Source organism: Misgurnus anguillicaudatus, chromosome 9 (assembly GCF_027580225.2).
Source record: "Misgurnus anguillicaudatus chromosome 9, ASM2758022v2, whole genome shotgun sequence".
NCBI lineage: Eukaryota > Metazoa > Chordata > Actinopteri > Cypriniformes > Cobitidae > Misgurnus > Misgurnus anguillicaudatus.
Genome location: NC_073345.2, coordinates 29293438 through 29317993, shown reverse-complemented (window position 1 = coordinate 29317993; position 24556 = coordinate 29293438). Strand labels below are relative to the sequence as shown.

General features: G+C 37.9%; 1 protein-coding gene across 1 annotated transcript in view; it reads left to right on the top strand.

Moving 5' to 3' along the window:
* The window catches only part of LOC129423052 (probable E3 ubiquitin-protein ligase HERC1), a 113899-nt gene extending 89774 nt beyond the window's left edge, over positions 1–24125 (top strand). Inside the window, exons 61-78 of the mRNA XM_073871463.1 lie at positions 1704–2006; positions 2618–2683; positions 4502–4627; positions 4745–4883; positions 8782–8963; positions 9258–9413; positions 9498–9620; positions 9702–9804; positions 9953–10122; positions 10217–10355; positions 12432–12598; positions 12826–12995; positions 13079–13244; positions 13327–13403; positions 13498–13750; positions 17705–17857; positions 18027–18332; positions 22683–24125. Coding sequence (XP_073727564.1) covers positions 1704–2006; positions 2618–2683; positions 4502–4627; positions 4745–4883; positions 8782–8963; positions 9258–9413; positions 9498–9620; positions 9702–9804; positions 9953–10122; positions 10217–10355; positions 12432–12598; positions 12826–12995; positions 13079–13244; positions 13327–13403; positions 13498–13750; positions 17705–17857; positions 18027–18332; positions 22683–22868 — 2985 coding nt within the window. The 3' untranslated portion in view covers positions 22869–24125. The remainder of the gene's footprint in view (positions 1–1703; positions 2007–2617; positions 2684–4501; positions 4628–4744; positions 4884–8781; positions 8964–9257; positions 9414–9497; positions 9621–9701; positions 9805–9952; positions 10123–10216; positions 10356–12431; positions 12599–12825; positions 12996–13078; positions 13245–13326; positions 13404–13497; positions 13751–17704; positions 17858–18026; positions 18333–22682) is intronic.
* Positions 24126–24556: the final 431 nt, after the last annotated feature.

The window sequence follows — 24556 nt, the reverse complement described above, 5'->3', positions numbered from 1 at the left end:
TTTTACCTGGCGTAGCAGAATTAATAATAACAATTAATTAATATGTTCGTCCACCGAAGACATATATCCATAATCGTATATTAACGTCTAAGAAATGTAAATTTCATGGCCTTTAAAATTAACCTTCTCACTGATATTCAGTGCTACTCGCAGCGTGTAGCTGGATCAAAAGGCAGAGATAGTGACTTTACTTTCATGAGCATTGAACACAGAAACAATTCAATTGTGAAAATGCAAACCGGTTTATTAACTATAAAATGAAGTACACATATCGACTAACTAAACATACACACATTCAATAACATAAAACACAGATGAGAAAGTAAAGATTGAAAAAGCTAGAGAGAGAGAGAGTAAAAGATTGGCGAAGCACTATTGCTTAACATCTGCACAAACCATTGGAAAATCTCTAAGTAGCGCCTTAATTTTCATAAGGGGTAAAGCTTAAACATCAGCGAGTAAAACAAGTTTATACTTGCATTTGGCTCTTGGTGTTGCGTTGCGAAGTTTCTGCTGCACGCGGTGCGAGCAAGGAGAGAGAGAGAGAGAAAGTCCAGGTGCGTTCGTGTAAGATGAAGGAGTCCGTTAAGTTGTTTCGTAGGGCGGATTGGTCAGCGGGGTTTTCCGAACTCTAGCGCAAAGTGCAAGCCAGGCAAGACTGTCCCGAAGAAAGACGGGGCTCAGAGAAAAGATGATGAATCCGAGGGACTCTGGTTGAGTCTCAGCGAGTTTCCAAACTGCGCTGGCGGGTTACCTAAGTAACCGGGCGATTGAGCGCTCATGAGTGAACTAAGCCACTGACTGAGATACTGAGCGAATCAGCGATTTGAGCTATTGAGCGATGATCAATGAGCAAATGAGCTATGAGCTATGATGGCTTGGGCGATAGGCCGTTTTGACCTTTCACACGCCCAGCCCATTTTGGGTGTACGGCCAATGTGTGAAGTGTTCGATTGCGCGGGGAAACAAGCCTTTGTTCTTTCAGACAACACATTTGCGTAATTGCATAATGATACAAGTTTGTTCCCATAACTCTTCAAATCGATATTAAATGACATTGATGCGGCTTATGGTAATATGATACATAGAAATGATTGGGAAATAAAGAGTAGATTAATTTGATACTAGACAAGACATTGGTTTAAGATCACGTTGAATAGTAATTTCATACCTAAGATATGAACCATGCTACAGTGAATAAAATCTAACTAAAGTGTTAACGCACAGTTACATCACACATACATGATCATGCAGTAAAGGGATATAACATATATATACATTTAAACAGCTCATTGTGATCTTTGAATGTGGTTTAATCACAGACGTATAGTCTGTGACCCCAGCTGTGTCTCTGGCGATCGTCGAACGAACGGCTCTCAGGTTTCTCTGGTGGGTTTCCTTTGAAGCTCCTTTGAAGACTGCATTTGTTTTAATTGTCGCCCACTTTACAGCCTTGATAGGTGGTAGATATCTGGGTGATTGTGTTATCAGGACACAGGGTTATCTAAAGTCACAATTTTAGGGCTGTTTACGATCCAGACGCCAAATGGCCTCAATCTGACTCCGAGCCATTTGCTACATGGTGTTAAATTTTATAATATAATTTTAATTTGGAACTGCAACATAATTAAATATGGTAAACAATTTTAAATGTCTGTATTTATTATTGCTGTTTTTCTAATAGTGTTTGTATTGCTCTTCAGAGTCACGTGATGGCAGGAGATCAGCTGACCCACAGTGCCTTCCTTCAGAGTTTGGCTGCATTGGCCGTGGGTCTGTTCTTGGATCAGTTGTTGTGTCGTCAGGCCAAACCACCTCACCATATCATGACGGGGCCAGATCAAGATCCTCCTGGATCTTCCTGCCCCTCAGAGTGGAACTGGCTCGCTACTTACTCCACCACAGTGAAGAGCGCAGAGGCCTTTGCACGGGGTGCTCCCTTCCCAGAATCCTTCACTGTACCCGAGTTCCTTCAGCCTAGCACCACAGAGTTCACCAAACCACTGGTGAGAGCTGAAAACACAAGGTGTTGTAGGTTCAATACCCAGGAAACTTTTGAATCTCCGTGTTATTTTGCTCATTTATCCGTGTCATTGTCACGGATCTCCGCATTTTTCCGTGTCCGTACTACAGACTTTCTTTTTTGTGTCAGTTTCACGTATTGGTTACTCAATTGTTTTTCCTGTTTGTTTTCTTACCATTGTCGCTTGGGTTTGGGGTTAGAATGACTTTCTGTTACATAAAATGACATCCTAACCCAAATCTAACCCTAACGTCAGGTGACAAATGTTTAAAAATCTGTTTTTTTTTTATAAACCAATACTTAAAGTGACATCCTAACCCTACACCCAAATCTAACCCCAAACCCATGCGACTATGGTTTAAAAATAGGAAAAACAATTGAGTAACCAGTACGTGAAACTGACACGTAAAAGAAAGTCTGTGGTACGGACACGGAAAAATGCGGAGATCCTTGACAATGACACGGATAAATGAGCAAAATATTTTGTGACTATACCACTACAAGTTTAGTTATGTTTCTTATTTTCAAAGCATGTTATTTTCTTTGAAGTAAAAGATCATTTAAAGTGATACCTCTGCTTTACGATATGTCCAGGACAACAGTAAATGGACATTTATGATGGATGAACAGCTCATGTCCTGGGCTACCAGCAGGCCTGAAGTAAGTCATTGTGTGTCTGTTATTATGTGTGTCTTTATGTTGTCTATGCATGTGGTTAAATGTGTGTGAAATTTTGCAGAAATGTGAAACTTTTCTGCCCAATTTTTCAGTGTCAGTGTAGTCTGTGTTTAGCACACTGTGCTCCATGGCAGATTATTATCACTCTTCGTGTGTTTCTCATATTCAGCTTTTATAAAATACTCAGTTTATAATGACCTCACACAAACGCACAAATCCTAACTCTGCTTTGCATTAAAGCTGCGTCCTGACTCACACAAATCCTGTCATTGAAAACTAGCTAAAACGTGAATGAAGTAAATTGAAATTGTCCTTGTTCAATAATATATTTTCAGAATAAAGTTTTTATATCTATTGTGTGTTAAAGGGGGAGTGTGTTATCAAAACATTTGGGTGATTCTCACAAAATCCAGATTTAGAAGGTGTCAGCATCAGAATTTTTAAAAAGCCCTTGAAGCCATTTTTTTTATAAGATTAAAGTCTGAACTTACTATAACCATTATTTTTAGAGGATTTAAAAAAAAATTTCTATAGAATTATTTAAATTTTTTAGATTATGATTATCTAAAATTATTATTACCGCAACATGATATTACATTAAATATATGCATTTACAAACTTATGTTTCGGTAATGAGAACCAAAAAGTTGTCTAGGTACTATGACAAACAAAATTTCAACTTTTATCTGGAGAGAAAAACAAGAACTGCTAACCTGGTAGCCATCTTGAGTGTCACAGTCAATTATGTCCCTTCCAACAATTTTAGTTCCTTGAGTGCTTAAACAATGATTGAAAATTGTTGCGGAGGATGAGAAAATTGGTCTTGGACACATTTATATTCCTTATTATTGTCTCTACATTTACCAATGATCACCAAATACCACATGTTTCTTTACTGTTAAAGGGATAGTTCACTTTAAAATGAAAATTCTGTCATCATTTTCTCCTCCTCATGTTGTTCTAAACCTGTATGAATTTCTTTTTTCTGATGAACACAAAAGAAGATATTTTGAAAAATGATGGTAAACACACAGCAGAAAGTGACCATTAACTTCCATAGTAGGCTTAAAAAATATGATGGAATTTAATAGGTACCCTCAACTGTGTGCTTACCATCATTTATCAAAACATTTTCTTAGTCATTTATCACAATACTTCCAAAATATTGTTCCTACTATGGAAGTCAATGGTCACTTACTGCTGTGTGTTTACCATTATTTCTCAAAATATTTTTTTTTGTGTTCATCAGAAGGTTAAGAACAACATGAGGATGAGTAAATGATGACAGAATTTTTATTTTAAAGTGAACTATCCCTTTAATGTTTATAGTATTTCATGCACTGAAGCTTATTATTATTTAGATTTTTTAATTATAAATATTTCCATGTCAAAGAACCCAAATCCAGTCATGGACACGTTGCGGTAATGAAAATTTTCCCCTTAAATGTGGAAAAAACAACAAAATGGTTTGTATAATGTCATTTGAAATCATGTGCCAAATTGTAGGTGAAGAGATGTTTGTAACTGTATACTTTTTAATTTGATACTCTTACTTTGCATTTACTTTTTTTTATCAAAATGTTTCATGACACCTCATAAGTCTAATTTCGCGAGAATCATCCATTTGCAGTCTGTTTATTTTTTTATTTCACATAACAATATCGGAGTATCTAATGGTTAAGGGCTGAGCTACAGTATGCATGACATGTACAACCAAGTAGTTGCACAGCTGCCTATCACTGATATTTTCTGTCAGTCTAGTAAAGATGCATTCACACATTTTGTCATTTTTGGTATCAGGACTGGCAGCAGGGTGGTAAAAGCGAGGTATATCTGTGGGGTAACGGACGTCACGGGCAGTTGGCGGATGCGGGAACCAGCGCGTCTGTGCCCACCCTTGCATCCTCGCTCTCTCAAACTCAGCAGGTAGAGCTTAGACACAAACATCTCATATAAATACTATACATTATTGATTCATCATTCAATTGTGTATTTATTTAGAGGAAGGATGAATCTATTTGCTTTATCATCTATTTCGCTCAGGTTGTGTGTGGCCAGAACTGCACGTTCTTGGTTCAGGCTAACGGTACGGTACTGGCTGTAGGGGAAGGCAGTTACGGTCGGCTCGGACAGGGAAATTCAGATGACCTCTACGCACCCACTATCATCTCAGCTCTACAAGGTAATGCAAATCACAGCAAACCGCTATCATGCAAGTAATAGATGGATGTTATATACTGATATTCAGAGATTTGAGGCTTGCAGGAAAAAATGGGGAACAATTTAACTTTGTACGTTAAAAATCTTGTTTTTAACCCTCTGGGGTCTAAGGGGTTTTTGGGGCCCTGGAGAAGTTTTGACATGCCCTGACATTTGTGCTTTTTTAGTTGCTTAAAAACATAATAATGGCAAAAGTCTTATAACACTGTGTTCAGCACAAACTGGGCTACTATATTATATGATCAACATGTATGTACATGTTTGTATTTTTGAGAGAAAAATGTTTATGCGTGGTTTTTGAAAAAGCTAATTTTTTAAGTGACTGATATAAGTCCAAAAAAAAACCATACTAAACATGTTTTCCCAAGACTTTTCAACACAGGATCTAGTAGTCTAGAGTTTTTTCTTTAAAATGATGTGAAAATCATTCTGCTTACTCATTTACATAAGACAATATATTGATTTACAATTTCAAAGTCACTTTTTGGTTAGGAAGGCAATATGCAAGGAGGCTGGAAGCTCTTGAATAGTCTGTGATTGACAGCTGAAGAACAAAACACTTGCATAATGAGCGGCATAATGAGCCTTTAGGCAGTAAGACGACGCCTTGTTACGTGTTTGTTTGTGAAAGCAACACAAAAGAAATGCCTTCCCATGTGTGATCCTGCGTTAAATAAACTTACTGTGCAGAGATATACGCGAACAAACAGGGTTTTAGATGTGTTTAGATGAGTCTTAATACAAAAGTGCGTCAAATATGAGACATTGTGTGTGCGTTTGGCCGTCGACCGCGTCTGACGGAAGCAAAAAGAAAGCGCCTGGAGATAACTTGTATTTACAGGCGAGAGAGCATATTTTACAAATTTACCACAAAGCGCGTCAAATATGAGGCATCGTGTGTTTGTGTTTGCGTTTGGACATCGATCCCGTCACACTGACGAAGCACACACTCGCGTCTGTTTGGAGATAACTTTATGCGCGAGTAAACAAGTAGATGTGATATTTGCAATCGCACCTTTTATAAGAATACCACAAAGCGCGTCAAATATGAGGCATCGTGTTTGTGTGTGCGTTTGGACATCGCGTCACTGACGAAGCACACGCACTCGCGTCTGTTTGGAGAAACTGTATGCGCGAGTAAACAAGTAGATGTGATGTTTGCAAGCGCACCTTTTATAAGAATACCACAAAGCGCGTCAAATATGAGGCATCGTGTTTGTGTGTGCGTTTGGACATCGCGTCACTGACGAAGCACACACACTCGCGTCTGTTTGGAGATAACTTTAGGCGCGAGTAAATGAGTAGATGTGATGTTTACAATCGCATATTTTATAACGATACCACAAAGCGCGTCAAATATGAGGTATTTGTGTGTGCGTTTGGACGTCGATCGCGTCTGTTTGATGAAGCACACACACTCGCGTCTGGAGATAACTTAAGTTACAGTCTGAGTAAACAAGTAGATGTCATGTCACCAACACTTGGATAAAAACTCAACACATCACTGAATGGCTATAGAGACGGAGTCTCCATTGACTGGGGTTGACTAATGAATATGGATGATCTCTGCTCTTCTCTTCAATGGAGCGGGGCGTGGCTCATTATAGATAATGCAGTAACACGAGAAAGACGGTACATCTCCCTATTCTAACACAGTTAACAACGAATTACAATATTTGTTTTCGATTTCACTTACATCTTCCAAAAGCAGACATTCCAAGCATTATGTAGACATGTATCTTTTGTTTATATGACAAGTATTCGTTAAGTTACAGTTAATTTTTCTGACGTGTTTCTGAAAAGACTTCACTGAGGGAGAGAGAACAAAACACGCATCATGTTTATTTTCTTAATTTTGCGAAACGCACAACATTCTGTTTTTATTGCGAGTGGACAGATAAAAACTAGACACTTTAACGTTTTAAATGATGTATAAATCATATCTGTATGTTCAAAATCAGCAGAGTTATCTAACTCTCTTTGCAGAGTGATTGAAAAATAAAGACTTTGCGGCGCCCGCGCCGCCGTCGACCCCAGAATGTTAAATGCAAAAATTTTCACTTCTAAAAAGTCTTCAGCCACTCTTCACTGTCTTTTTTGAATAAAAGCTAAAAAATATTCTAATATATTCGGTAAACCTACTTTAACCGGATAAAATACATTGAAGCAACACTATGTAGTTTTTTTACCTTTAAATAATGTCTCTAAAATTATTTCAGTGATAGAACAACTTTTAACTGGACAAATTGTACTGTTGCTGCAACCTGAGCAGCCTCCTAGCTGCTTCAAGCACACTCTGAAAGTGGAGGTGGAGGGTAGAGCACACAACCCTGCCGCTCCCCCCGCCTGCAGAAGAGTGTCTGATACCAGGCACTGTTGCGCTTTTCAACCACATGGGGGAGCTGTAAGTCATTTTTACATGGAAACTACATAGTGTTGCTTTAAAGTATGCGCACCACTAGTCATTGTATTTTTGTGCACTTCACTAAAAAATCACTGAAAATCGGCGTGGAGTTTAAAGGATTCTGCCAACAAAGCGATATTTCTTAACTCATTCCCCGCCAGCCTTTTTTTTTTTTTTTTGAAAAGTTGCCCGCCAGCATTTTTTTGGTGATTTTTACAGAAGTTTCACAAAATGCCTTCCAGGAAAATTTTCATAAACATACAAATATATCAAATAAAAAGAACAGTCCCTCTGCTTTCAAACAAACAACAAACAAACAAACAAAACAGGGGGAAATATTTTTTCATCCTATCTATATTTTTTTCTCTGTTTATAAACTGTTAAATGTGGGTATTTTTAATTGGCTGAAATAATTGCATTTTTGTGAAGGAATTTTGTTAGAGAACAGATTCAGAACGATTATCAAAACGTACATGGAGTGTATAATGAATAAAAAAAAATTTGCTTCAGTATTTTTTGTTAATTGGGTAAGTGCGGCATCTAGTGGATAATCGCGGTATTACAGATAATTATTAAAACTCAGCAGGAACACATTTTTTCATGCAAATGTTTTCTCGTAATTGACAAGACAACTCGTCATTGGCGGGGAAAGGGTTAAAGGAATAGTCTACCCTTTTGCCATATTAAACTATGTTATTACCTCAACATAGATGAATTAAAGGCGGAGTCCATGATGTTTGAAAGCCAATGTTGATATTTGAAATCACCTAAACAAACACGCCCCTACCCCAATAGAATCTGGACCTTCTGTTGATAGACCCGCCCCACACATACGCAACCCGGCATTTGATTTGATTTGATTGGCTATAAGTGTGTTTTGGTAGTCGGCCCGTCTCCTTCTCCAAACCGTTTTTCAAACATCGTGGACTCCGCCTTTAATACATACCTATCTTTTTTCAATGCGTGCACTGTACAGCGCGTTGTGAATGTGTTAGCATTTAGCCTAACCCCATTCATTCCTATGGTACCAAAAAAAGTTTTATTTTGTGGCACCATACTTACTGGTATAACTCCTCATGTAACAGTCTTTAAATAGGGAAAACACGGAAGTGTTTGGTGGCTTCCCTGTTTGGTACCACAGGAATGAATGGGGCTAGGCTAAATGCTAACACATTCACGACGCGCTGTACAGTGCACGCATTGAAAAAAGATAGATATGTAATAATTCGTCAAAGTTGAGGTAATAACATAGTTTAATATGGCAAAAGGGTAGACTATTCCTTTAATGGCTTGAGGCTGGGATTAAGCAGATTTGAAGCAAAAGTATTTGATGAACCTATAATACGTGCCGAGAGCATTCGGTTAATATCATAATTTTTGACGGAGGTGGCATTTAGCGGGTTTTGCATCTGAGCTCTTCGTATTTATTTGATGGACTTTTTTGTTTGTTTAACAGGTTACGTTGTGACACAGCTGGTGACATCATACGGGTCGGATGGTCACTCTCTGGCTCTCACGGAGACTGGAGAGGTGTTCAGCTGGGGTGATGGAGATTATGGGAAACTGGGTCATGGGAACAGTGAAAGGCAAAGGCGACCCAAACAAATTGAAGCTCTGCAGGGAGAGGAAGTTGTGCAGGTACAAGGAAAATGCTAACGAAAAATACATAAAGGGGCGGTCACACTACACTTTACGTGCCATTTACTTTTACTCATACGCATGCGAATGCTTCAGACCGGAAACACAAGCTCGTGCGAAGATATTTTGCTACATACCAAACTTTTTTTGGTAGTCACGGTGTGACCTTTCTTTCTACTAAAAAGCAAATATGGACAAAGCGCTCCCTGCCCATATTTGCAGTGTTACCGCCCCTTTAGAGAAACACACCTTTGAGGTTTACATGAGGTACTAGTTTCAACTTTTTTTTTTCAGCTGGCTTGTGGATTTAAACATTCTGCTGTCGTGACATCCGATGGAAAACTTTTCACGTTTGGCAGCGGCGATTCAGGACGCTTGGGTCAGAGGTCAACTTCAAACAAGATGGTTCCAGAACGAGTTGCAGCACTGGATGGCTTCCACATAGGACAAGTAATATTTCTTTTACCTTTACTTTATTGAAAAACTGATGGTCATGTGATGCATTAAACAAAGATCTTCCTCTTACTGTCTCAGGTGTCTTGTGGTATCAACCATACTTTGGTCCTGTCATCAGATGGCTTGAACCTATGGGCTTTTGGAGATGGTGATTATGGTAAACTCGGTATTGGACCATGTACAGTCAAGTGTTACCCACAGGTACGTCTTGAACTTCTCAAAATCTCATTGGCTGAGCATTTTGTCATATGCTGATGGTCTTGTGTTTCTATTGGTTAATAGAAAGTAGAGGCTCTCTGTAACAAGGGAATCAAAAAGATTGGATGTGGAACTCATTTCTCTGTGGTTCTGGCTAAAGATGGACACGTGTACACATTCGGCCAAGGTAGAACCCAGTGGATTTTACTTTGATAGATATTTCTTGTAAAAACATCAAATTGGCCACGTTTTTTTTTTTTGGAAGCACTTATAGTTGCCAAGTGGCCTTTGAAATAAAAGACGCCCCTGATTTATGTGTGTATTTTTCTTCACAGAGCGTCTGATAGGTCTGCCCGACTCCATGCTGAAGAATCATAACCGGCCACAGATAATACCCGCTTTGGAGGGCGTTTTCATCGAAGACATTGCTGTTGGTTGTGAGCACATTTTGGCTCTTTCCAACACTGGAGATGTGTACGCATGGGGCTGCAACTGTGAGGCTCAGGTAAACTCAACTAAACCCTTATGGGCACCCTTCTTCACCTGTAATTTGATTTTTGGACTCTGTACTGTAATTTCATTTTTATGTTTTTATGTAGCTGGGTCTGGGTCACTCTAACCCTGTCAAGGAGCCCACTCTGGTTACTACTCTACAAGGCAAAAACATCAGACAGATATCTGCTGGACGATGCCACACCGCTGCCTGGACCACACCAGCTCTGACCACCAGGACTTCAGGTACACACACATAAACCTGTCTGTAAAATCCAGACAGGATTTCCAGTTTTGTTGTGCCCAGTGCAATGCATTCTGGGATTTTCTTGCAGATGAATTATGCATTCAGCGTTACCTTGAAATATTTCCGAAACAGCGTAATATTACTGCCTACTGTTTGAAAAAGACTCTGTGCCTTTATTGCCTAAAATTGTTTCTTGGGTAGGCAGCTCGCTTATAACATATAAAGTCAGATGTACTCGCAGACCAGAATATGCACACGTGCATTTTTTTTCTTTCTTTAAGATTAATCTTGACATCTCTTGTATAACCTCTGCTGAAGCTGCAAAAATAGATCAGGTTAAGGGGACACTCCACTTTTTTGAAGATGGACTCATTTTCCGGCTCCCCTAGAGTTGGATATTTGATTTTTGCCATTTTGGAATCCATTCAGCTGGTGTCTGGGTCTGGCGGTGCTGCTTTTGGCGGGGCTTTGCGTGGTCCGTTGAATCTGATTAGACCATTAGCGTAGTGCAAAGGAATAACCGGAAAGTTTCGATGTTTTTCCTATTTAAAACTTGACTCTTCTGTAGTTACATCGTGTACTAAGACCGACGGAAAATTAAAAGTTGTGATTTTCTAGGCAGATATGGCTAGGAACTATACTCTCATTCTGCCGTAATAATCAAGGACTTTGCTGCTGTAACATGGCTGCAGGAGGCGCAATGATATTACGCAGCAGCTGAAAATAGTCCCCTTAGTATCTTTCAATAGCAGGGGACTATTTCCGGGCGCTGCGTAATATCAATACACCTCCTGCAGTCATGTTACGGCAGCAAAGTCCTTGATTATTACGCCAGAATGAGAGTATAGTCCTAGCCATATCTGCCTAGAAAATCACAATTTTTAATTTTCCGCCGGTCTTAGTACACAATGTAACTACAGAGTCAAGTTTTAAATAGGAAAAATATTAAAACTCTTTAGTTATTTTTTAGGTGCGATGCTAATGGTCTAATCAGATTCAATAGATTATGCTAAGCTATGCTAAATGTAGTAGCGCCAAACTCGGAGATCAGCTGAATGGATTTCAAAATGGTAAGAATCAAATGTTTAACTTAAAGGAATAGTCTACTCATTTTCAATATTAAAATATGTTATTACCTTAACTAAGATTGTGGATACATCCCTCTGTCGTCTGTGTGTGTGCGCGTGGGCGCTGGAGCGCGCTGCGGCGCTTCGATGGCGTTTGGCTTGGCCCCATTCATTCAGTGGTGCCATTTGGAGGTGAAGTTGGAAGTGATCAAACACATCAACGTTTTTCATATTTAAGACGAGTGGTTATACGAGCAAGTTTGGTGGTACAAAATAAAACGTAGCGCTTTTCTAAGCGGATTTAAAAGAGGAACTATATTTTATGGCGTAATAGCACTTTTGGGAGTACTTCGACTCGCCTGAAAAGTACGCTCCCCTTCTCCCTCTCATAATGGGAGAGGGAGGGTGTTACTGCGCCGAGTCGAAGTACTCCCAAAAGTGCTATTACGCCAAAAAATGTAGCTTCTCTTTTAAATCCGCTTAGAAAAGCGCTACGTTTTATTTTGTACCACCAAACTTGCTCGTATAACTACTCGTCTTAAATAGGAAAAACGTTGATGTGTTTGGTCACTTCTAACTTTATCTGTAAATGGTACCATTGAATGAATGGGGCTAAGCTAAATGCTATCGAAGTGTCGCAGCGCGCTCCAGCGCTTACGTGCACGCACACAGATGATAGAGGGATGTATCAACAATTCTTAGTTAAGGTAATAACATATTTTAATATTGAAAATGAGTAGACTATTCCTTTAAGGGGAGCTGGAAAATGAGCATATTTTTTTTTTAAAAAGTGGAGTGTCCCTTTAACTTAGCATTTCAAAAAAATACTATATTAAGCAGTGCTCATATAAACTTCTGCTTCTTACACGATCATCCTAGTGACTCTGACTGTATTAATGTTCCTGTAGCTCAGCAGTAGCAGCGGGTTTGATCCCACATACTGATAAAATGTAATGGATAAATGGATAAAAGCATTTGCCAAATGCATAATGTTAATGTACTGTGCAGGTTGTTCAGGGATACAGTTGGGTCTGCCTCAGGCTGTGCCGCCCCAGTATAACGCCCTGAAAGACTGCAGCCCTGAGGTGCTAAACACCCGTCTCCGAGTCCTCTACCACTTCTCTGACCTCATGTACAAGTCTTGGAGACTTCTTAACCTTGACCCCTGCAGCCAGGTTTGTTCAATCAATAACGCATGCATTTATGCTTCACAGCTACTTCCAAAAGTAGACACGACTGCATAATGTTTCGCTGAAACGAAACGGTATCTCAGTTGCTGCCAAGAACTCTTTCTATTTTTTACTAAGCAAGCATGTTTTTATCACTAAACAAATTGATTTGTGTTGGTCGATATCCAAGCGAGATCTTCGTCTGACTGCATCTCTTTCTGGCTGCTCTCCAGGTGAACGTTTCCCGGTATAGCTCAGGTACGGCTGCCATCGTGCAGGGTCAGCTACGAGGCCTGCTGTCACCAAAAGTCAACACCCTTCCTCTCGTTCGCACTATCGGCAGAACCATGACCCAAGGAAAGACCTACGGCCCGCAGATCACAGTCAAGAGAATCTCTACTAGGTACTTTTAAGTGGACCAATCATTTCGCAGAAGCACAGGAAGTACCGTCAGAACAGTACCTAAGTCTGTCCTCCTGTTCACAGGGGGCGCTCTAGCAAGCCCATCTTTGTACAGATCGCCAAGCAAGTGGTGAACCTGAACCCCACCGAACTGCGTTTGCCCTCCAGAGCATGGAAGGTGAAGTTGGTGGGCGAAGGTGCGGACGATGCGGGGGGCGTGTTCGACGACACCATCACCGAAATGTGCCAGGTTCGATCACTTAACAGGATTTGCTTTTCATTTAGATGTTTGTGAACAACAAAATTTCAAACTGTGTATTGTTTGTATTCAGGAGTTGCAGTCTGGTGTTGTGGACCTGCTCATTCACACTCCAAACAGCAGCGCAGATGTTGGTAGCAACACGGACAGGTAGGTTATTTTCGGTAATATTTACACAATGTAATTTTACCTTAAACAGCAATGCAATTGATTTTTTTTCCGCTAACCTCGGTTGTTTGACCAGATTCTTGCTGAACCCAGCGGCTGCCTCAGACGATCATATGGTGCAGTTTCGTTTCTTGGGTATTCTGATGGCCGTGGCCATTCGAACAAAAAAGCCCCTGGATCTGCACCTGGCGCCGTGGGTTTGGAAACAGATGTGCTGTATTCCTCTGGGAGCGGCCGACCTGGAGGAGGTGGATCTGCTCACGTACCGCTCCCTTCAGGGCATCTTGCACCTGGACAACAGTGTGATCAATGAAGAGAACTTCACAGTGGTGAGTAGAGATGCACCGACGTATCGGCGGTCTGTATTTTTTTGACAAGTTTTGACTATTGACATACTGTATGTAGTGTGATTCAAGGGTTTATTGAATCATTGAGTTGTAACATTTTATTTTGTGCCTTTTATAAGGTTGGCCTGTTGAATGTTACAGTAAATGGATCTCCATTGAAAATAAATTGATGATGCAGCAATAAACTGCAATAAAGGCCAAACCAAAAGATTTTTTAACCCTTGTGCATCAATTAAAAAAAGTTACACATAGGTTCACAGGGGACAAAACTGTCCATGTCCAAAAAGTGTCATAAAAATATTATAGATTAATATTTTTTTCCACTTTCACTGATGCCATTTTTTTAACCAACATCAGCTCTAATCACAATGACCAAACATTTATTAATTTTCAGAATTTTAACCCTTTAAATGCTGGTTTGTTTACACAATGCCACTGCTGTTTTTTTTATGAAAAAAAGAAAAATTGTAATTATTTTCAATTTACTAAATGCTAAGCAGATTTTTTTTCTTTGAGTATTACAGCCTTGGATATGTCAATGATTAACAACAACATTAATTTTTATGCATTCATATTTTTTATGCAGTATCAGATTAAAAAAAAAATTACCTCTCAGGTCCATAAAGGACAAAAATGTCCATGTCAAAAAAGTGTCATAAAAATATTATAGATTAATATTTTTTTCCACTTTCACTGATGCCATTTTTTTAACCAGCATCAGCTCTAATCACAATGACCAAACATTCATTAATTTTCAGATATTTTAACCCTTTAAATGCTGGTTTGTTTACACAATGCCACTGTTGTTTTTATGAAAAAAAAACGACACCTCCTTTGCAGCGGTTGTAGTCTTGTGATTTCCAGTACAATATTTTTTTTTCATTCAAACTGTTTACACACGCACACACACACATGCACATGCACACACACATGCACACACACGCACATTCTGGTTTCCATGTTTTGTGGGGACATTTCATAGACGTAATGCAATTATACCATACAAACTATATATTCTATTCCCCTTACCTACCCCATTCCCTAACCCCAACCATCACAGAAACCCTTCTACTACTTCACATTTTCAAGAAACATCATTCTGTTTGATTTATAAGCTTGTTTTCTCATGTGGACCTCAAAATGTCCCCACAAGGTCACAAAAATACTGGTATTCCTATCTTTGTGGGGACAATTGGTCACCACAACGTGATAATTACCAGGTACACACACACACACACACACACACATAACATTTTCAGTACACACATACAAACCACACTCTGACATCCATACCAACACACCCACACAGTTAAAGCTTCATAATATATGTAATTGGCTTTTTAATATGCATAAGCAGAAAACAACAATAAAGCGATAATTTGCTTTGTATGCCAAACCTAAAAAAATGGCACCATCTGGTAAAAAATAGTAAAAATGTTAATTTTGAAGCCTTGCCAACAGAATGAAAGCCTGTTAACAAAGATTGCATCATTTTATAGTTGAATGGCACCAGGATTAAAAATTGCAGTTTTAATGGGTTTCAATGGGGACATTTTTGTCCAAAAGGTCCTGAGAGGAAGTATTTTGTGTACCTAGTAAAAAATAGATTTTTTTAAAGGAAATGAAGGTGAAATATTAAAATTCCAATAAAAATGCACACCTGTGGCAAATTTTATGCAGTTAGCATTAACGCAGTTATCAAAAAAACAAAACTGAAAAAGACAAAAATGTCCTCAAGGATGCACAAGGGTTAAATCTTATTAGATTTTCAAAACGTGAGAGACCACAAACATGATGAAAAAAAATTATGATTTAACACGTTTGTTCCTATAGTGTGTGGTGTGCAACGCGGGTCTTAACTGGGAACACAGGAAATCCCGCGAGATCTTGCAATGTTTCTTGCGGCCAAACGTGACTTGACAGTAAACAAACATGGCGAACAATGGGCTTAAAAGAAATGGCATTAATACAATGGACTGCATTTTTACATCTCTGATGTCCATCTCACTTTGGACTGTGCCTGTTCCACCATTATGGTTTTATCTTTCATCAGGTCACTTTCTGATTGGGTATCGTTTAATTTCACGTGACAATCTACAGCGTGTGATTGCATTTGTCCTCGGGGTTTAACCCAAACTACAAGATTTCTGATCCTAAATATTCAACATGTTGAATATTTGCAATCGGGCGGCCCCGATGTGCTTTCAAGCAGATTCAGCCTCTCTTTAAACACCGCACACAACAGGAAATATCTTGTGGTGTGTACACGGCTTTAAGCATGGATTTTTAAACTTTATGATGGCAAGGACCCCCAAATATAATGAACCTTATGCAAGGAACCCCATCCTAAATTATATTTCCGTTTATATATTTTTGTATAAAAACATTTAAACTTTGTTAGATAAATACAGGGTTCCCACATGTCATGGAATTTTTAAAGATCTATTCCAGACGTTGAAAGTCAGGGGATTTTTATTATTTTGTCCAAGTCATGGAATATCAGGGATTTTTGTTTGTTGCTTTAAATTTTAGTTTTCATTTATCAAAATGTAATCCACTTGGTAACTTGTGACGTAAGGAATACCGTTTCCAGGTCCAAGCCTCTGCAAACTACAATTTAAACAGCTGTTGATTAATTTTTATGAAATCACTACACTACATTATACCGGACATAGGTAATGGAAATTCAGCTTTGTTTTCAAATTATTGGCTATATAGTAGATTTTTACTAATTTTTCTTTGTGTTTTTTCTCTAAAAATTTCTGGGGACCCCTAAGATCCTTCTGGGCTTTCCTGGACCCCAGTTTAAAAAACGCTGCCTTAATGAATGTGTTTTTGAACTTTTTTTTGTTTTGAGCTTTTTAACTGATTCCCCACCAGAATTTAAAAAAAAAATTTTTTCTGTATTTTGTAATCACAAAAGTTTCACAAAATCCCTTACACGAAAATTTTCTTCTAAAAATATATAGAACAGACCCTCTGCTTTCAAAGAAACAAACAAACAAAACAGGGGAAAAAGTTTCTTTTATTTTCTCTGCTTATAAACTCTTAAATATGGGTATTTTTCTTAAAAAAATTTTTTTTCAAAAAGCTGAAATAATTGCGTTTTTGTGAAGGAATTTTGTTAGAGATCGGATTCAGAACGATTATCAAAACATACACAGTTTAAAATTAGTAAATATATATATTTTTTTGCTTCAGTTTTTTTTTATAAATTGGGTAAATGGATAAAAAAATTTGGATCTAGTGGATAATCGCCGTATAACAGATTAACATATTAATTCATCAGGTTTATTATGCATTTTTTTCCCTCTTTATTGAAGAGATAACTCGTCAATGGCAAGGAAAAAGTTAATGACAAATGTTCAAATAAGCATGTGACAAATATTGGAATCCACCAATGGTTGTTAGTTAAAATGGTAACACTTCACAATAAGGTTCACCAGTCAACACTAGCCAACTACATTAATTAACATGAACTAATAACGAACGTCACTTATACAGCATTTATTCATCTTTGTTAATGTTAATTTCAACAATTACTAATACTTTTATTACAATTTTGTTAACATTAATGCACTGTGAACTAACATGAACAAGCAAATAAAGCTTTATTTCTATTAACTAACATTAACAAAGATTAATAAATACTGTAACAAATGTATTGCTCATGGTTTGTTCATGTTAGTTAATACATTAACTAATGTTAACTAATGAACCTTATTGTAAAGTGTTACCGTTAAAATTGATATCGTCCAAAAAAAATCCTATCCTAGGGGTGCATCCCTTGAGGTAAGAGTGCATCATGGGTCATCCATTCAAAGCATTAAGACACTTTAACCAAATGCACTGAAATCTCTGCTTTCACTACAGTATCTACAAAGCCAGTATCTGAGATTTTACTGTCTGGTTCTCATGCACTTTTTTTGTTTATAGATGATCCCTCTGTACTCATTCGTGGCCCACAGTGCCAATGGGACGTTGGTTCCTGTGGTTCCCGGAGGTCACAACCTTCCTCTGACCTTCTCCAATAGAAACGAGTATGTGGAGAGAGCCCTGAACTACAGACTTCATGAGATGGACAGACAGGTACACATAACACGATTCTCCTCTGGAGAACTGACTGTGATGGAGCTACATCATAAACTTTGCATCCTGTACTACTATTAATAATTAAACTGCTAAAATTCTCATGTTGAATTCATATGCTAAAAGCATTGTCAGCTTTGACGTACAACATATGCATGTGTTCCTGTAGGTGGCGGCAGTGCGGGAAGGCATGTCGTCCATCATTCCCGTCCCATTGCTTTCCCTGCTCACGGCGAGACAGCTGGAGCAGCTGGTATGTGGCCTGCCTGAGGTTTCTGTGGAGATGCTGAAAAAGGTGGTGCGTTATCGTGACATCACCGACAACCACCAGCTTATTGGCTGGCTGTGGCAGAGCCTCGAGGAATTTACCAATGAAGAGAGAGTTTTGTTCTTGCGCTTCGTGTCCGGACGTTCCAGGCTGCCGTCCAATCCGGCAGACATCACGCAGAAGTTTCAGATCATAAAAGTTGACCGGGTAAGAAAATCTTTGGGTGTTGGAATTAGGGCTGCATAATATTAAAAAGAAATTTTTACATTAAACAATGTTTACATTGTTGATTGTTGATTTTCCATACATCAGAAACAATAACATTGGTGACCCTGGACCACAAAACCAGTCGCATGGGTATATTTGTAGCAATAGCCAAAAATACATTGTTTGTACAGTTTGTACAGTGACCCAAAGGTGCACAACACCATAAAATGTCCCTTAAAGGAACACGCTGACTTTTTAGGACTTATTCACCATATCCCCCAGAGTTAGATAAGTCTATACATACCCCTTTCATCTTGTGCGTGCTGTAACTCTGAAGCACCCACCGCTAGCCTAGCTTAGCACAAAGACTGGAAGTAAATGGCTCCAGCTAGCATACTGCTCCCAATAAGTGACAAAATAATGCCAACATTTTCCTATTTCTATGTGATTTATATAGTCACAGCGTGTACAGATAACAAGGTCATATACAAATACATAACCGTATACATACTGGGAACTATATTATTACTATACTATCCCTGTGGTGAGGAGCAGTATGCTAGCTGGAGCCATTTACTTCCAATCTTTGTGCTAAGCTAAGCTAGCGGTGTGTGCTTCAGACAGAGTTACGGCACGCACGGACATGAAAAGTGTATGTATGGGGGTTAAAATGATTGATTTTGTATGCCAGAAATCATGAGGATATTAAGTAAAGATCGTGTTCCATAAAGATATTTTATGTCATACCATAAATATATATTAAAAAATTGAACAACTTTATATGCAATTTTCTTAATATTTCGAATTTTTGCACCCTCGTATTCCAGATTCTTAAATAGTCTCAGCCAAATATTTTAAAAAAAATTGACGCTTATGAATGGTTTTGTGCTCCAGGGTCACATTTGTGTGCCAGTCTCTTTGCTAAAATTTTTCACAATACTGTACATAACCTTAAATATTAAAATCATTCTGTTATTGCAAACTTTAAAGGTATGCATGTTTACGCTATTTCAATAATTTTGATATATTGTGCTATCATCGTAGAAATTAAATTTAGTCTCAAGCTGTAATGAAAACTTTAACTCTTTCCCTGCCATTGATGAGTTATCTCGTCAATTAACTCATTCCCCACCAGCGTTTTTTTTTTTTTTAAGTTGCCAGTCAGCGCCAACTTTTTTTCAGGATTTTCACAATAGTTTAATGCCTTCCAGAAAATGTTCTTCTTTATATATCTAAACATAAAATATATCAAATGAAAGTACAGACCCTCTGCTTAAAAAAAAAAAAGTTTCATCCTACCTTCATTAGTTCTCTTTTTATCACCTCTCAAATATGGGTAAATTTCTTTAAAAACACCACATTTTGAGATAATTCAATTTTTACAAAGGACTTTTGATACAGATTTAGATGCAGAGCGATTAAAACATACACAGCGTTCTTTCACTTTCATGTGAGGCATTACTTCCGGGTTGTAAAAGTTGCAGAAGTGTGCCACCTGGTGGATAATAGCGGTATTGCGGAAAGCTGGAAATTCTCCTCATTGGCAGGGAAGCATTTTCTCTTAATGGGGAAAGAGTTAAGAGAAAAATGTCCCTGCTTATGACGCTTTCCTAATAAGTTTTTACGTGAATCTGTAATTCTGCTATTATCCACTAGATGGCGCTCTTACACAATTTGTAAAAAATTGAAACAAAAAAAATTTTCAACATTTTTAACTCATGTATGTTTTAATAATCATTCTGAATTTGATCTCTAACAAAATTCCTTGACAAAAATGCAATTATTTCAGAAAATAAAGAAACCTACCATATTAAAGAGGTTAATAAAAGGAGAACAAATGAAGATAGGATAAAACATTTTTTATTTTCTGTTATCGTTTGTTTGTTTGTTTGTTTGTTTGTTTGTTTAAAAGCAGAGGGTCGTTTTTTTTTCATTAATTAATATTTGTATGTTTATATACTTATAGAATACAATTTTCCTATAAAGCATTTTGTGAAAATCACAAAAAAAATGCTGGCGGGCAACTTTTTTATAAAAATTGGCGGGAAATGAGTTTGTTTGGCACCACTAGTGTCTCTGAAATTGCATCATTTGTCTTCGAAAACTAGCTTGAACAACTCAACATTACACAACTCAAAGCCATTTTTGAGCATCCCAGGTGTAGTTACCCCGGTTATAAACACATGTATGATTTAATAGATAAACACTATGGCAATTTGTATGTGAAAATAAAAAACATATAAATGTCACAGTTTTAATAAACGTGAAAAAAAATCTATTTTTTATCAGAGGCTGCCATTTTGATTTTTCATCACTATACATGATGTTAAATGGTTGCAATAAAACCCATTCTAAACAAGTCTTTAATCAGTTGATTAGAAAATGATGTGAAACAGAAGATGAGAGTTAAACACCCACACAGGCAGCAGGTGGCGGTATTTAGTCCACATTTCATTAAAAATACAGCATCAGGTCTTCTATTCAGCCCTTTACAGAGATATGAATAATACAGAAAAAAAGGAATAATAATACAGAAAACATACTATGAAAGAAGATCAAAATAAAGGCGATCTGAGAGGTAAGAATATGTAAGTGGGAAATAAAAAAATCTCACATGAAAAACTATAGAAGATACCATAGTATAGAGTGTAGTAATATTTTACAACAACCATTATACGTCATTAATTTCAGAACATGAAACATAATGACGGCCTCCATAGGTTAAAATGAGTATTACATGTAGTTTTTTTTTTTTTGAAGAACTGAAAATATTTAATGTGTTTCTATCAATTAGTTTCCGTAGTTGAAGGCAAGTGGGTTTTATTTAAGGGTTATTTTTTGTAACAACATACAAATGGGTCTCTGGTAGGGTCCAAAGAAATGTACCTGACCGAAAATGACCAGAATCACTTTTTACCTGAACTCGTTGTGCATACATTTTTTTTTTAAAGACCCTACCCAAGGCAAACCCGACAAAATTAAACCAGAGTCCGTCCCGAACAAGTGGCAATTTTTAAACCCGGCTGGACCTGAATATAACCTGCACCAACGTGTGTGCAGTCTGCAGAAAGAAACCCTGGTGGCATCGCAACCAATTTGGCCCCATGCTCCATTAATTTTCCGTGTTATCTGACAACGACACTAAAGGTAACCGATAAAATGTGCATTTAAAATTGATTGACAGGTCTGGCTCAACGAAAATGAACCTACTGCCAGCCACGCGTTGTCGCAAGCCCTCTTTTACAGGGGTTGAAAAAGGACTCAATGCACACACGCGAGTTCAAGTCTTCTTGTGTCTGTTCGGCAAAAACACATTCATGTTAAATGACCTGAGAATGGCGTTAAAGGAATAGTCTACTCATTTTCAATATTAAAATATGTTTTTACCTTAACTAAGAACTGTTGATACATTCCTCTATCATCTGTGTGTGTGCACGTAAGCGCTGGAGCGCGCTGCGACGCTACGATAGCATTTAGCTTAGCCCCATTCATTCAATGGTACCATTTAGAGATAAAGTTAGAAGTGACCAAACACATATACGTTTTTCCTATTTAAGACGAGTAGTTATACGAGCAAGTTTGGTGGTACAAAATAAAACGTAGCGCTTTTCTAAGCGGATTTAAAAGAGGAACTATATTTTATGGCGTAAAAGCACTTTTGGGAGTACTTTGTCTCGGCGCAGTAACACCCTCCCTCTCCCATTATGAGAGTGAGAAGGGGAGCGGACTTTTCAGGCGAGTCGAAGTACTCCCAAAAGTGCTATTACGCAATAAAATATAGTTACTCTTTTAAATCCGCTTAGAAAAGCGCTACGTTTTATTTTGTACCACCAAACTTGCTCGTATAACTACTCGTCTTAAATAGGAAAAACGTTGATGTGTTTGGTCACTTCTAACTTTATCTCTAAATGGTACCATTGAATGAATGGGGCTAAGCTAAATGCTATCGAAGCGTCGCAGCGCGCTCCAGCGCTTACGTGCACGCACACAGATGATAGAGGGATGTATCAACAATTCTTAGTTAAGGTAATAACATATTTTAATATTGAAAATGAGTAGACTATTCCTTTAATATTATACCCGACCTGTGTCCGAGGCACACGTTAAACTTTTAGACCCGAACCCGCTCGGGTTTTTTGGATATTAGTGGACCTGTGAAAACCTCTAATTGAATGCAAATATGAAGTATTAAAGCATACAAGTCTTCATAGTCGGGGTACCTTTTAGAGGGTTTTTTTTTTAGTTTATGCAAGAGATTTTTACATACAAATAGGTCTCTGGTGTTAAGCAATTTTATGATATTTTAGTCTTCTCAACAGTATGCAAATTTTCTTTATGTTCTTTCAACAGCCTGTGAACGGCCTCCCCACAGCTCAGACCTGTTTCTTCCAGCTCCGCCTTCCTCCCTACACAAGCCAGGCAATACTAGCCGAGCGCCTACGCTATTCCATTCACAACTGTCCATCTATAGACATGGACAACTATATGCTGTCTCGCAACACCGACCCGGCCGACGGGTCTGATACAGAATACTGAAGCGCTGCTGGTTGTTACTCTCAATGCACACAAAATAACCCTTCTGTCATATCTAATACTGTACTGTATACCTTTGGTTGGTGTTTTTATTCAAACATGCAATACAGTTCTCACTCATGAAGTGTCATGTGCTGTACATACAGTACCCAGAATGCACTGCAGCAGCCAGTTTTACCACCAGGATGATTTATTTATTCATTTTTATATATTGTATTCACGTTCAAGGATACTTCCTAAAAATGAAAAAATAATAATAATACTTGTGCCTAAAAAAGTCACAAGGTTGCTTAGTTAGTGAAGGGAAGTTCGGCTTGATTTGTCGCCGTGAGCACTTGGCAGCTAGCTTCCTTGCGTCCCAGTTCATGCCAAAGGCTTTTAAACTATCGTACTGTATGTAATCAAATGAGTTAATAACAAAAGTGCTGTTAATATAAAAAACGCACCGTAGAGCAATCACGATATTTGGGAGTGGTGCGTTTGCGTCCATAAATGAGGCTTGTATCTTAAATGAATGTATACTTGCTAATGCCGTGAGCATGTGTGCACTCGAAAGTACTTTTATTTGCCAAACACGGTTCGCTGTACATTAAATAGGGTTTATTGAATTTTAGCCTTTTTGCAACTGTGAAGAAATGTGTGGATGAATTTGGTGATTGTGTGTCGGGTGGTCTTTACACTCGGTTTGTTATGCCGATACATTTTTTGTGTGTTTGTATGCCACACGTTTTGATTGTTTGTACTCGTGTGGTAAAATTGTGAAAGCGCCTTCTACTTTACTGTAGAAGATTTGATGATATATGTATGCAGTGGTTTACAGTATTGCTAAATTATTGTTAGTTATTTTTGGATTATTTATCTGAGTGAGCTTTTGTGTTGAAAGAGAGAAAAACTCCATTTGTAAATGACACTGTGTGCATTGCGCTTTAGCAAGATAAACTCTTACTCGCTGCAGTATTTACAGATACTCAGAACCCGAACCTTAGATGTAATCATCTTGGCTCATTTTCAAAATACTCAAAAATTTGTCTAACAATGAACACAAATGTAGGAAATTTTGAAATGAATAGGCTGTGATAGTGCTATTTAATAAGATTATTAAATATAAAAGTGTTTACAAATGCTTTAATTTCAGACTAAGCCATAAAAAACAGGAACGGTTCAAGAAGTTTCATCAACTGTATGAACTGTATGACGTTTGATGGCCCTTCAAATGGAAGTACTGTACTGTAAATTAAACTTTGTGTTGAGACTTGTTGACTTGCTCGGTTCTTTTCATTTCATTCATCTTGACATGATCTACACATTGCATCATTTTGCCAGCTTTCCAACTCTACTGACAAAAATAGAAATCCCTGCACTTTTCAGAAAAATAAACATTGCAATTAATACCTAAATCCATTCAAATGTGACCTTGGACCACAAAACCAGTCATAAGGGTCAGTTTTTTATTTTTATTTTTTTATTTAAATGTATTATCTGAACGTTGAAACCGTTCAGTAGTGCCACAACAATGTCACTAAAATGAAGTCCATTTAAAAGTAATATGTACTTGGTGGCATAACAAAAAAGAAAAATATTACAATAATCGGCATTAAATGTGACGTTTAAAAAAATGCTTTCTTTGAGACATTTATAGCAAGTCAACCAACTAAATATCCATGTTTTCCTATTTAAAGAAATCATTTTTA